The sequence below is a fragment of the Bombina bombina genome, chromosome 12 (assembly GCF_027579735.1).
Source record: "Bombina bombina isolate aBomBom1 chromosome 12, aBomBom1.pri, whole genome shotgun sequence".
In the NCBI taxonomy this organism is placed as follows: Eukaryota; Metazoa; Chordata; class Amphibia; order Anura; family Bombinatoridae; genus Bombina; species Bombina bombina.
The window spans coordinates 141,595,048-141,609,174 of NC_069510.1; the positions used below are offsets into that span (position 1 = coordinate 141,595,048).

Sequence of the window (14,127 nt, forward strand, 5' to 3'; positions counted from 1 at the left end):
CAAAGATTCTTTTCTATTTGATGGAGTTCATGTCAATCACAACTAGCCACTGCTAGTCACATACAAAATCAACTCATTTATTAACTGCTCTACAAAAGGAGTCATATATCTTCTCTATTGCTCGTGTAAATATTTCTATGTGGGCAAAACTTTTAGAGAATTACGCTCCCGCATTACAGAACATAGAGATGATGTAAAGGACTTCAACATTGATAGCCCAGTGGCAAGACATTTTGCTCAATTTCACAAATCAAAAACGGATGAACTCCGTTTTATTGGAATTGAATCTGTTAAATTAAGTATGCGTGGGGGGGACATTGATAGAATTCTTTTACAAAAAGAAACAAGATGGATGTACAAACTGAACACCCTGTCTCCCAATGGCTTAAACGAAAAATTGGAATTTGCTTCCTTTTTGGGTTAATTCCCTATACCTAACTCTGTCTGCACACCTCCATTTATATTTATATCTGTAAAGAAGATGGGATCTCAAAATAAATTAAAAATCTTAAATATACATCATCATAAAATTGTAAATATATATTTTTCCATGATGAGCTAAATTGCACATATTAACTGTTAGAGTAAGTTACACACATACCTCTATGCATAAAGTATTGTCTTTTAAATATTGCACAATGGTGCATTAAGAATAAAATTGTCTTTTAGAATATTTTGTATATATGAATTGTTGCGGATGTGTGTGTGAGTGAGTGTTTTCAACATTAAAGTGTATTCAATTAATTTCTGCTATGAAATACTTCACCTTGGTTACACGAAGAGCCCTGCATATAATTGTATTCAAAAGTAACCATTGCAAAACATTGTAACAGCTGCGCAGTGGCTAGTTGTGATTGACATGAACTCCATCAAATAGAAAAGAATCAGCATCCAATAAAAAGGATGGTAATCAAGGTGTCGTTAGCACCTGGAAGAAGCTCCATGCTGCACTGACTGGAGGAGCGAAACGAGCGTTTGGACTCGTCGTGCTTGGCAGCCTTTTTCAGCAGATTCCCTGCTCATCCTGACTTACCCCTGAGGTTTGGACGACTTGAGAGTGAAGCAGCTAGGAGGAGCGACCGCGTGAATAAATACAGGTAGAATATGTGATATGCATCTGTGCACTGAATACTATTGCTTGAAGAGGAAACAGCACCTGTGAACAAAGACGCGAGTGTTCACTGCTCCTCCTATGCTATGCCTTTTACGTACTACTTCACACAGTAACATTTGGGGTTAAAGTCTGAAGTGACTGGTCTCTATACACCGGGGACTGTATAACTGCATTCATTTTGCATTAACGCTGCACCTGTTGGATTACAAAATATTTGCTATTCTTAAATGGACTATCTTTTGTCTATTTTCCCTGGTGCACCAGATAATAATAATTTTTGGCCAGTATTTTATACCACTTTTTTGTGCGGGATCCACTGTATGAATGTGAATGTGTGTTTTGTGCATATAGTTAATTTAATCTAATAAATATTTATATCGTTTTTGACATATAGGCTTTTGTGTATTTATTTAATTTTACAGTTGTGCTGGATCCACTATAATAAGATTACTTCATCCGCTTATGTCTATGCATGCAAGCCAATTGAAGAGTAAGACTGAGAATCCCCAGACCCATTAAGAGTGTGATCCTCCAGCAATGCCAAAAATGTGCCTTAGTAGAACACAAAGGCGTGTCAGTCTATAATGAAAGGCGCAACATACCTCCGCCGGAGCAAAAGGAAACACTGGCCCCGAAGGTTGACCCCCTGAGTCCACAGGCGCAGTCACTCCCCAGGAAGGCTGAACTGGACCAGGTGATCCCACACCTGACGAGACACGGTTAACGAAACACAGGCAATATTGAAAGCACACTCGCAGGAGGTGCATATGCGCTAGCCCCAAAAATATGGCCATGCAGAACCGTGTCGTAATCTGAGAAATAGAATCCCCAGAGGTGGATGGCTCAGTGGGCACCCGATTCCTCGATCCTGAGGAACAGAGCACTCTAAAACGGCATTTGGAACATAACTGATGGGCATGTATCACCCGGGCAAATTCATATTATTCGCAAGAAGTAGAGTCTGAATCAGAGACATCCGTCTCCAAGAATCCTCCATAACTGGGACACTGCCACCTCCAGAGAACTAGACACCAGTGGACCAGGATTTCTCCGTGGCCATGCGGTCAGCAAAGCGGAAATAGAGTCACAAGGTAAACCATGCAGTCCATGCAAAAGCGCGCCCGACTGAAAAGGCTGCGTCACAAACATGATTATAAACCCCCCTGTTCAATAATCCCCTTCAGGATATATTAACCCTTGATTCCTAGATACAAAAAGGAGCTTCACTGAGACCCTATGTTAAAGTTATCCCTAAAAGGATGTAACCCCTCTTGGATAAACAGTTTAAATTACAATACATCCATGATGAAAGTAAAATAAAACAATCTTACCAGAATATATGCCTGGAACAGGAACACAGCCCTTCAAGTGTGACAGATATTAGTGTCACTTCTGCCATGGACTTGAGAGAAAAAAAGCAGGCAGCAAAACTTGTCAACGCTGATTGCTTGTGGAGCTGTTAATATGAGTCGGGATGGTTTCGCAGAAAGACTCTCCCTGCATCTCTGGACTCTAACTTTCACCCATGCTCTCACTGAGAGGCTGACAGGACTACTTAAAACTCCAGTCCCATGCCAAAGCGTACTACCCTCCATAAGAGACTATCCAAAAACTTCTGACACTTCTCTGCTAACCTCCTGGGACGGAAGGCAAAGAATGACTGGGGGATGAGGGAAGTAGGATTAGTATTTAAGCCTTTTGGCTGGGGTGTCTTTGCCTCCTCCTGGTGGTCAGGTTCTGAATTCCCAAAAGTAATGAATGCAGCTGTGGACTCTTTCCATTAATGAAAAAACATAACTTTATCCTGAAGTAAAAAATAAGATAAGGAAGGGGGGCGCGCCTTAGCAGCCGTCGTGTCCAGACGCAATATTTGCTAGCTCTAGGCCCAATAACAATAATATACTGACTATTTACTTTCCATGTGGATGATCAATATTCCTTTTGGTGGAATTTGGATTGTGAAAGGAAGCTGCATTGACAGATGTTTCACTTATGGAGATTTAATATAAGGAACCACTACTCAGGACGTCAGAAGAGGCACGGCGGCTGACAATTGTTCATCAGCTTACCCCCCCCCCCCCGACATGCCGGGTAAAGCAGACTCACATTATTGCTCACACTAGGAGGTAAAGAAACTTGGCAATATGGAGGAGACATTTCAAAATGAAATCCAGGCCCTCTTGGCCGCATTAGCCCAGAAAATGGACTCTAATTTCGCTCATCTCATAACTATTATGAAAGCCCGCCATCGAGAACAACTGCATGAAGAGATGCAAATGGCGACTGCAATAGAGCATGACTTACACCATAGCCGCTCGCAGTCCCTTCTCAGTGGTATGGAGTATACTTTGTGCCCATTGGAGCTAAAGGAGACCAAATTCATGAAGCAACAAGAAGCTTCCCTATGTTACCAGAGAGGCGAAGTCCTGGGGGGCGCGCCTACCTCTTGTGCTCCTGAAACCGGGAGAGTGTCCGAGAAGAAGCTGTCACTAGCGGGGGTGGATGCGGCCGGCCACCTAACGCGATGTTTAGAGATGCCTAATGTTCCGATGATGACCGGTGAATTAGGTTTGCATGAAGGACCCTCCTTGGTAAGAACTGATGTGACCCTGGTCTCTTATACTTATCTGGCATCCTTATCCTTGATGGCTCAGAGTTACTCCAGAGGATCTCCCCGACAACATCTTTTCATAATTTGCCCTATTCTGAGCTCTCATTTCATTTGCGGAAAGTTCAGCAAGGCTAAGAGGGGGATTGGGTGACATTTCACTGTGTTTTTGGCTCTCCCTAAGATAATGATTTTCCCTGCGGCAGACACAATATTTTGGACTTTATATTTTATCTAACTTGGACCTACGGACAGTCCTGTTTTATCCATCAGCCCTTCACTTATTAATGACGACTGTATAGTCTGAGGCATAGTTAAAGGGCTAGACTTTCAGTTTTAATCACTTTGCTCAACCTGGGTAGCTTGTACACACAACTTGTCAGGTGTACTACGTATTTTATGCTTAAACAAAGGGCACTCTTATTACTATTTATCCATTAGGTCCCTTTAACGAGGAGTCTTTTATGGATATCATAATAGCCCATGTGAGTTGTGCAATTGATTTTTGTCCTGGTGTGAACATGTACCCCTCCCCTACAGATATTGTTATTCACTGTAATATACACCATACTATAACCATAGGGAAATCTGTTTCATTGTATCCCACTGTGTATCACCCTTATTCATCAGGACACTGCTTTATGATTCATGTAAAGTTCATAATAGCCCACACATGTGGTATAATTAATGCTCAGCCCTACTCAGACGTAAGCCTTCTTCATAAATTTATAATTAGTCACCATAGCATAAGCCACCTTTAAGTTACTGGGAGATCTAATATATTGTTTTTTTTTGTTTTGTTTTCATTGTGTAATGCTCTTAACCTAGGGAACAAAGACCAAGAATTAAAAGATAAAAGGGTCTCTAAATATTACAAGACGGGAGGGCTCAGGAAGGTAACATTTATATCTGCCATATAAAATGTAATAAACTAGCTTTTTCCTCCTAGTTCAAATATTTTACTTCTATATATCTATTTAAATTCACCCAGATTGGTGCATTCCTCAGCGGTTTTAATCTGCAGCCTAATTTCAATTTTCTAAAGCATTATACCTCTTAGATAAGATAGTTTTCTTGTGTATGTGTGAATATTGTTTTGCTAAATACCTTAATACAAATCTTTGATTCAAAAAAATAAAAAAAATAAGATAAGGGGGAAACAATAAAGTTTAGAAACTCTTTTAACAGATGAAATAGCTAAACCAAACAAAACTTCTAGAAATAAGGTTAATATCCACCTGATGCATAGGACCAACAGGAGGAACCTGCAAAATCCTTAAAGGGAAACTGTACCCAAAATATTTCTTTCGTGATTCAGATTGAGCATGACATTTTAAGCAACTTTCTAATTTACTCCTATTATCAATTTTTCTTCGTTCTCTTGCTATCATTATTTTAAAAAGAAGGCATCTAAGCTTTTTTTGGTTTCAGTACTCTGGACAGCACTTTTTTATTGGTGGATGAATTTATCCACCAATCAGCAAGGACAACCCAGGTTGTTCACCAAAAATGGGCCGGCATTTAAACTTAAATTCTTGCATTTCAAATAAAGATACCAAGAGAATGAAGACAATTTGATAATAGGAGTAAATTAGAAAGTTGCTTAAAATTTAATGCTGAATCTGAATCACGAAAGAAAAATTATGGGTACAGTGTCCCTTTAAGACCAAATCAAAGTCCCACAGAGGAAAAATTGATCATAACAGGCTTAATTCTAGGCCAGACAGACTAGGACTAAACCATAAATGTTAGAAAGATTGACAATCTTCTTACAAAAATAACTAAAAAGGACAGAAAACTGCCCACCTACCATAGCTCTGAAAACATACACTCATCCTCAGCCCTGGCATACTCCTCTGACACAGTACCTACACAGATGTTCCCGTACTGCTGAGCGACACTGGAGGAAATCTCGGAGTCTGCTGACTTTCTTCATTATAAGTTCATCTTGAACTCTTACTATTCTGCCCTTAATCTATATAAGCAACATTACTTCTCTGCTCTTATCTCTACTCTTTCTTCAAACCCAAAACGTCTGTTCTCCACATTCAATACTCTTCTCTGCCCACACCTACCTCCCACCACAACTTTTCTCCCAGCCCACGATTTCGCCAGCTACTTCAACAACAAAATTGACTCCATCAGAACTAAAACCAGCTCTTAACATACTACCAGTTTCCCACCCACTCAAAAGCTCACAATCATTCAAAACCCACATAGCCATAAATTTAGTTATTTTGCCCCTGATACAGAGGATGAGGTTCCTGCCCTTATACTATCCTTTCACCACACTACCTGTCCCCACGACCCCATCCCCTCACAACTACTTCCCTCCCTCTCTTCTACCCTTACCCCTATACTCACACACATCTTCAACCTCTTCTTCAGCACTGGTATAGTTCCCACATCTCTTCAACATGCATTAGTCACACCTATCCTCAAAAAACCTTCTTTCAATCCAACCTCCCTATCCAACTACCGCCCTATTTCCCTACTACCTCTTGCCTCAAAGCTTCTTGAAAAACAGAATTTATGCTTACCTGATAAATTACTTTCTCTTGTGGTGTATCCAGTCCACGGATTCATCCTTTACTTGTGGGATATTTTCCTTCCCTACAGGAAGTGGCAAAGAGAGCACACAGCAGAGCTGTCCATATAGCTCCCCCTCTAGCTCCATCCCCCAGTCATTCAACCAAAGGTTAGGAAGAAAAAGGAGAAACCATAGGGTGCAGTGGTGACTGTAGTTTAAACAAAAAATTTTTTTTTACCTGACTTAATTGCCAGGGCGGGCCGTGGACTGGATACACCATAAGAGAAAGTAATTTATCAGGTAAGCATAAATTCTGTTTTCTCTTGTAAGGTGTATCCAGTCCACAGATTCATGTGATTACTTGTGGGATACCAATACCAAAGCTTTAGGACACGGATGAAGGGAGGGAACAAGACAGGTACCTTAAACGGAAGGCACCACTGCTTGCAAAACCTTTCTCCCAAAAATAGCCTCCGAAGAAACAAAAGTATCGAATTTGTAAAATTTGGAAAAAGTATGCAGTGAAGACCAAGTTGCTGCCTTACAAATCTGTTCAAAAGAAGCCACATTTTTGAAAGCCCATGTGGAAGCCACTGCTCTGGTAGAATGAGCAGTAATTGTTTCAGGAGGCTACTGGCCAGCAGTCTCATAGGCCAAACGGATGATGCTTTTCAGCCAAAAGGAAAGAGAAGTAGCAGTCGCTTTCTGACCTCTCCTCTTACCAGAATAGATAACAAAGAAGGAAGATGTTTGTCTGAAATCCTTAGTTGCTTGTAAATAGAACTTTAAAGCACGAACTACATCAAGATTGTGTAACAGACGTTCCTTCTTCGAAGAAGGATTAGGACACAGAGAAGGAACAACTATTTCCTGGTTAATATTCTTGTTAGAAACAACTTTAGGAAGAAAACCAGGCTTATCTGCGTGGAACACCAGGTAAGGTGAATCACACTGTAAGGCAGATAATTCTGAAACTCTTCGAGCAGAAGAGATAGCTACCAAAAACAAAACTTTCCAAGATAACAACTTAATATCTATGGAATGTAAAGGTTCAAACGGAACCCCTTGAAGAACTGAAAGAACTAGATTTAGACTCCATGGCGGAGCCACAGGTTTATAGACAGGCTTGATTCTGACTAAAGCCTGAGCAAACGCTTGAACGTCTGGTACCTCTGCCAGACGCTTGTGTAAAAGGATAGACAGAGCAGATATTTGTCCTTTTAAGGAACTAGCTGACAATCCTTTCTCCAATCCTTCTTGGAGAAAAGACAATATCCTGGGAATCCTAATCTTACTCCATGAGTAACCCTTGGATTCACACCAACAAAGATATTTCCACCATATCTTATGGTAGATTTTCCTGGTGACAGGCTTTCTAGCCTGAATCAGAGTATCTATAACTGACTCAGAGAAACCACACTTTGATAGAATTAAGCGTTCAATCTCCAAGCAGTCAGACGTAGAGAAACTAGGTTTGGATGCTTGAACGGACCCTGTATTAGAAGATCCTGCCTCATTGGCAGTGTCCATGGTGGGACAGATGACATGTCCACTAGGTCTGCATACCAAGTCCTGCGTGGCCAAGCAGGCGCTATCAGAATCACCAAAGCCTTCTCCTGCTTGATTCTGGTGACCAGACGAGGGAGAAGGGGAGATGGTGGAAAAACATAAGCCAAATTGAAGGACCAAGGCGCTGCTAGAGCATCTATCAATACCGCCTTTGGGTCCCGGGACCTGGACCCGTAGAGAGGAAGTTTGGCGTTCTGACGGGACGCCATCAGATCCAACTCTGGAGTGCCCCATAGCTGAGTCAGCTGGGCAAATACCTCCGGGTGGAGTTCCCACTCCCCCGGGTGAAAACTCTGACGACTTAGAAAATCCGCCTCCCAGTTGTCTACTCCTGGGATGTGAATTGCTGAGAGATGGCAGGAGTGATCCTCCGCCCACCTGATTATTTTGGTTACTTCCGTCATCGCTAGGGAACTCTTTGTTCCCCCCCCTGATGATTGACGTAAGCTACAGTCATGATGTTGTCCGACTGAAATCTGATGAATTTGGCCGCAGCTAATTGAGGCCATGCCTGAAGAGCGTTGAATATCGCCCTCAGTTCCAGAATGTTTATCGGGAGAAGCGTTTCTTCCCGAGACCATAAGCCCTGAGCTTTCAGGGAGTCCCAGACCGCACCCCAGCCTCACAGACTGGCGTCGGTCGTTACAATGATCCACTCTGGCCTGAGGAAACATATTCCCTGAGACAGGTGATCCTGAGACAACCACCAGAGAAGAGAATCTCTGGTCTCCTGGTCCAACTGAATTTGAGGAGACAAATCTGCATAATCCCCATTCCACTGTTTGAGCATGCATAGTTGCAGTGGTCTGAGGTGTATCCGAGCAAACCCTTGTGAGAGGGGAAAGAGAACTCTTTTTGATGTTCACCTTCCACCCATGAGACCTCAGAAAGGCCAATACAATATCCGTGTGAGACTTGGCTCTTTGGAAAGACGGCACCTGAATTAAGATGTCGTCTAGGTAAGGCGCCACTGCTATGCCCCGCAGTCTTAGAACCGCCAGGAGGGACCCTAGCACCTTTGTGAAAATTCTGGGAGCAGTGGCTAAGCCGAAGAGAAGAGCCACAAACTGGTAATGCTTGTCCAGAAAAGCGAACCTGAGAAACTGGTGATGATCTTTGTGGATAGGAATGTGTAGGTATGCATCCTTTAGATCCACGGTAGTCATATATTGACCTTCCTGGATCATTGGTAAGATTGTCCGAATGGTCTCCATTTTGAATGATGGGACTCTGAGGAATCTGTTTAGAATTTTTAGATCCAGGATGGGTCTGAAAGTTCCCTCTTTTTTGGGAACCACAAACAGGTTTGAGTAAAAAGCCAACCCTTGTTCCGCAATTGGAACTGGGTGGATCACTCCCATTGTATGTAGATCTTCTACACAGCATAAAAACGCCTCTTTCTTTGTCTGATCTGTAGACAATCAAGAAATGTTGAACCTTCCCCTTGGAGGAGAGCCCTTGAATTCTAGAAGATATCCCTGGGATACAATATCTAATGCCCAAGGATCGTGTACTTCTCTTGCCCAGGCCTGAGCGAAGAGAGATTCTGCCCCCTACTAGATCCGGTCCCGGATCGGGGGTTACCCCTTCATGCTGTCTTGGTGGCAGCTGCAGGCTTTTTGGCCTGTTTACCCTTATTCCAGCCCTGGTAAGGTTTCCAGGTTGCCTTGGCCTGTGAAGCGTTACCCTCTTGCTTTGCAGCCGGAGAGGATGAAACAGGGCCGCTCCTGAAATTACGAAAGGAACAAAAATTAGCTTTGTTTTTTGTCTTAAATGACTTGTCCTGAGGGAGAGCATGGCCTTTTCCCCCGGTGATTTCTGAAATAATCTCTTTCAATTCAGGCCCGAAGAGGGTCTTTCCTTTGAAAGGGATGTTCAAAAGCTTGGATTTAGATGACACATCGGCCGACCTGGTCTTTAGCCATAGCGCCCTGCGCGCCAAAATGGCGAAACCTGAATTTTTTGCCGCTAACTTAGCTATTTGGAAAGCGGCGTCGGTGATAAAAGATAATTTCCTCATAAGAGGTCTCCGTCTGGAGCGAGTCTTCCAGCGCCTCAAACCAGAAAGCAGCTGCAGTAGTTACAGGAATAATGCAGGCAATAGGTTGGAGAAGAAAACCTTGTTGAACAAAAATTTTCTTAAGTAAATCCTCTAACTTCTTATCCATAGGGTCTTTAAAAGCACAACTGTCTTCAATTGGTATGGTTGTGCGTTTAGCAAGTGAAGAAACAGCCCCCTCCACCTTAGGGACCGTCTGCCACGAGTCCCACATGGGGTCAGATATGGGGAACAATTTCTTAAAAACAGGAGGGGGAACAAAGGGAACACCTGGTCTATCCCACTCCCTAGTAACGATATCTGCAATCCTCTTAGGGACCGGAAACGCATCAGTGTAAACAGGGACCTCTAGGTACTTGTTAATTTTACACAATTTCTCTGGGATCACCAAAGGGTGGCAGTCATTCAGAGTAGCTAATACCTCCCTGAGCAAAACGCGGAGGTGTTCAAGTTTAAATTTAAAAGCCAATGTATCTGAATCTGTCTGAGGAGGAACCCTTCCTGAATCAGAGACTTCTCCCTCAGACATCAAATCCCTCGCTCCCACTTCAGAGCGTTGTGAGGGTATATCGGATACGGCTACCAAAGCGTCAGAATGCTCATAAGCTGTTCTTAAAACGGAGCTATCACGCTTTGCAGGTAACATGGGCAGTTTAGATAAGAAGGCTGTAAGAGAATTATCCATGACTGCCGCTAAGTCTTGTAATGTAAAAGGGTTAGACGCACTAGAGGTACTAGGCGTCGCTTGAGCGGGCGTAACTGGTTGTGACACTTGGGGAGAGGTAGACGGGCTACCCTTGTTACCTTCAGTCTGAGAATCATCTTGGGCCACATTCTTAAGTGCAACAATATGATCTTTAAAGTGTATAGACATATCAGTACAAGTGGGACACATTCTGAGAGGGGGTTCCACCATGGCTTCTAAACACATTGAACAAAGATTTTCCTTGGTGTCAGACATGTTTAACAGACTAGTAGTATACACAAACAGGCTTGGAAATCACTTTAATCAAATAAAAAACACAATTTGAAAAAATGTTACTGTGCCTTTAAGAGATAAAAAGGGCACACAATTTTGCAAAACAGTGAAAAATGCAGCAATCCTTTTGAAATTTTCACAGTATGTACCTAAAGCCTTAGTAAGATTGCACCACTAGTATCAAAACAATTAACCCCTTAATGCCCAAACCGGAGCAGTCTAAAGCCAACACCCGGTTAAAATTACTACAGCACCTTGCCACAGCCTTGCTGTGGCCCTACCTGCCCTTAGGGATCAGATTTGGGGGAATATAGCTTCTTTTATGCCCTCAAACAGCAGCAGGACCCTCCATGTGAAGCAGCATGAACTCCTATGCAATTCTAACAGCGCATCTAAGGCGCAAAATTAGGCTCCTCCCACTCTACTCCGGAGCTGTGAGGCCTAAGAAATCACTCCTAAGTGAATAAAAAATAGCCATGTGGGTAATAACCCCAGAAAGAACCCAAAAGGACTTTCAAAGTGTCTTACAAACGATATTTTCCTTAGATAAACAATCGATTGCCCTGAATTAGTGTCAACCAGCATAATTAGCCCTGTTATGTAAGCATTCAATTCTTTACTAAGTCTGTGAACATAGCTTACCCTCCCCTCATGGGGATATTGTCAGTATCTTCTAGCATTATCTAAGTCTTGTCTAGAAATAAATGACTGAACATACCTTATTGCAGACTACCCTGCAAACTGTTCCCCCCAACTGAGGTTTTCTGATACTCATCAGTCCTGTGTGGGAACAGCATTGGATTTTAGTTACAACATGCTAAAATCATTTTCCTCTCAGCAGAAATCTTCATCACTTTTCTGCTAGAGAGTAAATAGTACAAACCGGTACCATTTAAAATAACAAACTTTTGATTGAAGATAATAAAAAGTACAATTCTAACACCACATTCACTTTACCCTCCCGAGAGAGACCCAAGTGCTTAGAGCCGGCAAAGAGAATGACTGGGGGGTAGAGCTAGAGGGGGAGCTATATGGACAGCTCTGCGGTGTGCTCTCTTTGCCACTTCCTGTAGGGAAGGAGAATATCCCACAAGTAAAGGATGAATCCGTGGACTGGATACACCTTACAAGAGAAAGCTAGTATATGAACGCCTATCCCATTTAATTACATTAAACTCCTTCCTTGACCCACTGCAATCTGAATTTTGCCCCTTCACTCAACAGAGACAGCAATTGTTAAGGTTACCGACAACCTACTTACAGCAAAATCAAAAGGCCAATTCTCTCTACTTATGCTCCTTGATCTGTCTGCAGCCTTTGATACTGTCAACCACCCTCTTTTGCTCCATACCCTTCAATCCTTCGGCATCTGTGACACAGCTTTCTCTTGGTTCTCTTCCCATCTGTCTAATAATACCTTTAGTGTAGCCTTCTCTGGGGTATCTTCTGCCTGTTACCTCTTTCTGTTGGGGTACTGCAAGGCTCTGTCCTCGGTCCCCTTCTCTTCTCAATCTACACGTCTTCGCTAGGTTTCTTAATAAAGTCTCACAGGTTTAATTATCATGTGTATGCCGACAATACCCAAATCTACCTCTCTGCACCAGAATTATCTCCTTCCTTGCTAACCCGTGTCACTAACTGTCTCTCTCATATCTCATCTTGGATGTCCTCTCACTACCTCAAGCTAAATCTCTCCAAAACTGAGCTCCTTATTTCCCCCCCTTCTTCCAAAATATCAACCCCCATGTCTCTGTAACTGTTGACAACTCCATCATTACCCCAACCTCACATGCCCGATGTCTTGGGGTCACACTTGACTCAGATCTTTCTTTCACTCCTCACATTCAGTCCTTGGCTAAAGCCTGCCGCTTCCACCTTAAAAAAACATAATTAAAATTAGACATTTCCTTACACAAGACACAACATAGATTTTAATCCACTCTTTCATCCTTTCCCGCCTCAACTACTGCAACTCTATCCTCTCTGGTCTCCCTAGCTGCCACCTAGCTCCTTTACAATCCATAATGAATGCCTCTGCCAGGCTCATCTTCCTTGCACGTCACTCTTCATCTGCTGCACCTCTCTGCCAATCCCTTCACTGGCTTCCTCTTGCCTCCAGGATTAAACACAAAATTCTCACTCTGACACACAAAGCCCTCAATTGCATTTCTCCCCCCTACATCAAAGACCTTGTCTCCAGATAATCTCCCTCCCGTCCCCTTCGCTCCGCTCACAATCTCCTACTCTCCTCCTCTCTTGTTACATCCTCATATTCCTGTCTACAAGATTTCTCAAGATTGGCTCCCATCTTATGGAACTCTCTGCCTCGCTCCACCAGAATCTCCCCTAGTTTTAAAAACTTCAAGTGCTCCCTGAAGACTCTACTATTCAGGGACGCTTACAACCTACACTAACCTTCCTATTTCCACTGATATCCCCTAAAACCCAATAGCATGTAAACCTATGAGCCCAGCTGTTTGTAGTTCACATAAGAGCCGACTACAACAGTGCAACTTTTGGCAGGACCCTCTACCCATTTGATCCCTGTAATCGTTTTTTATATACCACCCATGTTCATAGCGCTAATAGTAATGATAATAATAATTATTATTATTATTTAAAAGAACTGGCAGATAAACCCTTATCCAAACCATCCTGTAAAAAATAGCACAAAATCTAGAAATAAAAAAATAAATAAAAAAAAGTGTGAACACCAAAAAATAAAGGCCTTCCAGACCCTTAAATAACAATTCCCCTAGTCACAGGTTTACAAACCTGTATAAGAAACTCAATAACTGAACAAATAGTTCAAAGGGTTTCTGATTCAATCTTAATGCCATTAGGTCAAGATAAATATAATCTGGATAGAAAGAAGGACCTGAAAAGGTTTTTATGCAAAATAAGCAGCCAATAAGAGAAACTGGATAAAAGAACCAGATCTGCATACCAAAGACTGCAGGAAAAAGCTGGAGCAAGTTGAACTAAAGCTCTTCCTGCCAAATCTTAGCAAGGGGCCTGGAAAAAAAAAAGACCAGAGGTTGAAAAAATAAAACATAGGCTAGCCAGAAAGACCACTGAACTACTAGAGCATCCACAAACACAGTCCAAAGATACATGGATCTTACACAGTACCTGGGGAAATTGAGATTTACCTGGGAAACCATCAGAACTATCTCTGGGCAATCCCAAAGATCTATTATCTGATCGAACATAACTAGATGACAGAAGAACTAAAGACTGGGAAAAAAATGTTTTCCAGTTATACAGT

The 14,127-nt window shown here is 42.4% G+C and overlaps 1 protein-coding gene across 1 annotated transcript in view; it reads right to left on the reverse strand.

The window, feature by feature from the left end:
* PAPPA (pappalysin 1) overlaps positions 1–14,127 on the reverse strand; it is a 1,503,354-nt gene that overhangs the window by 318,231 nt on the left and 1,170,996 nt on the right. Inside the window, exon 15 of the mRNA XM_053695762.1 lies at positions 5,650–5,681. Coding sequence (XP_053551737.1) covers positions 5,650–5,681 — 32 coding nt within the window. The remainder of the gene's footprint in view (positions 1–5,649; positions 5,682–14,127) is intronic.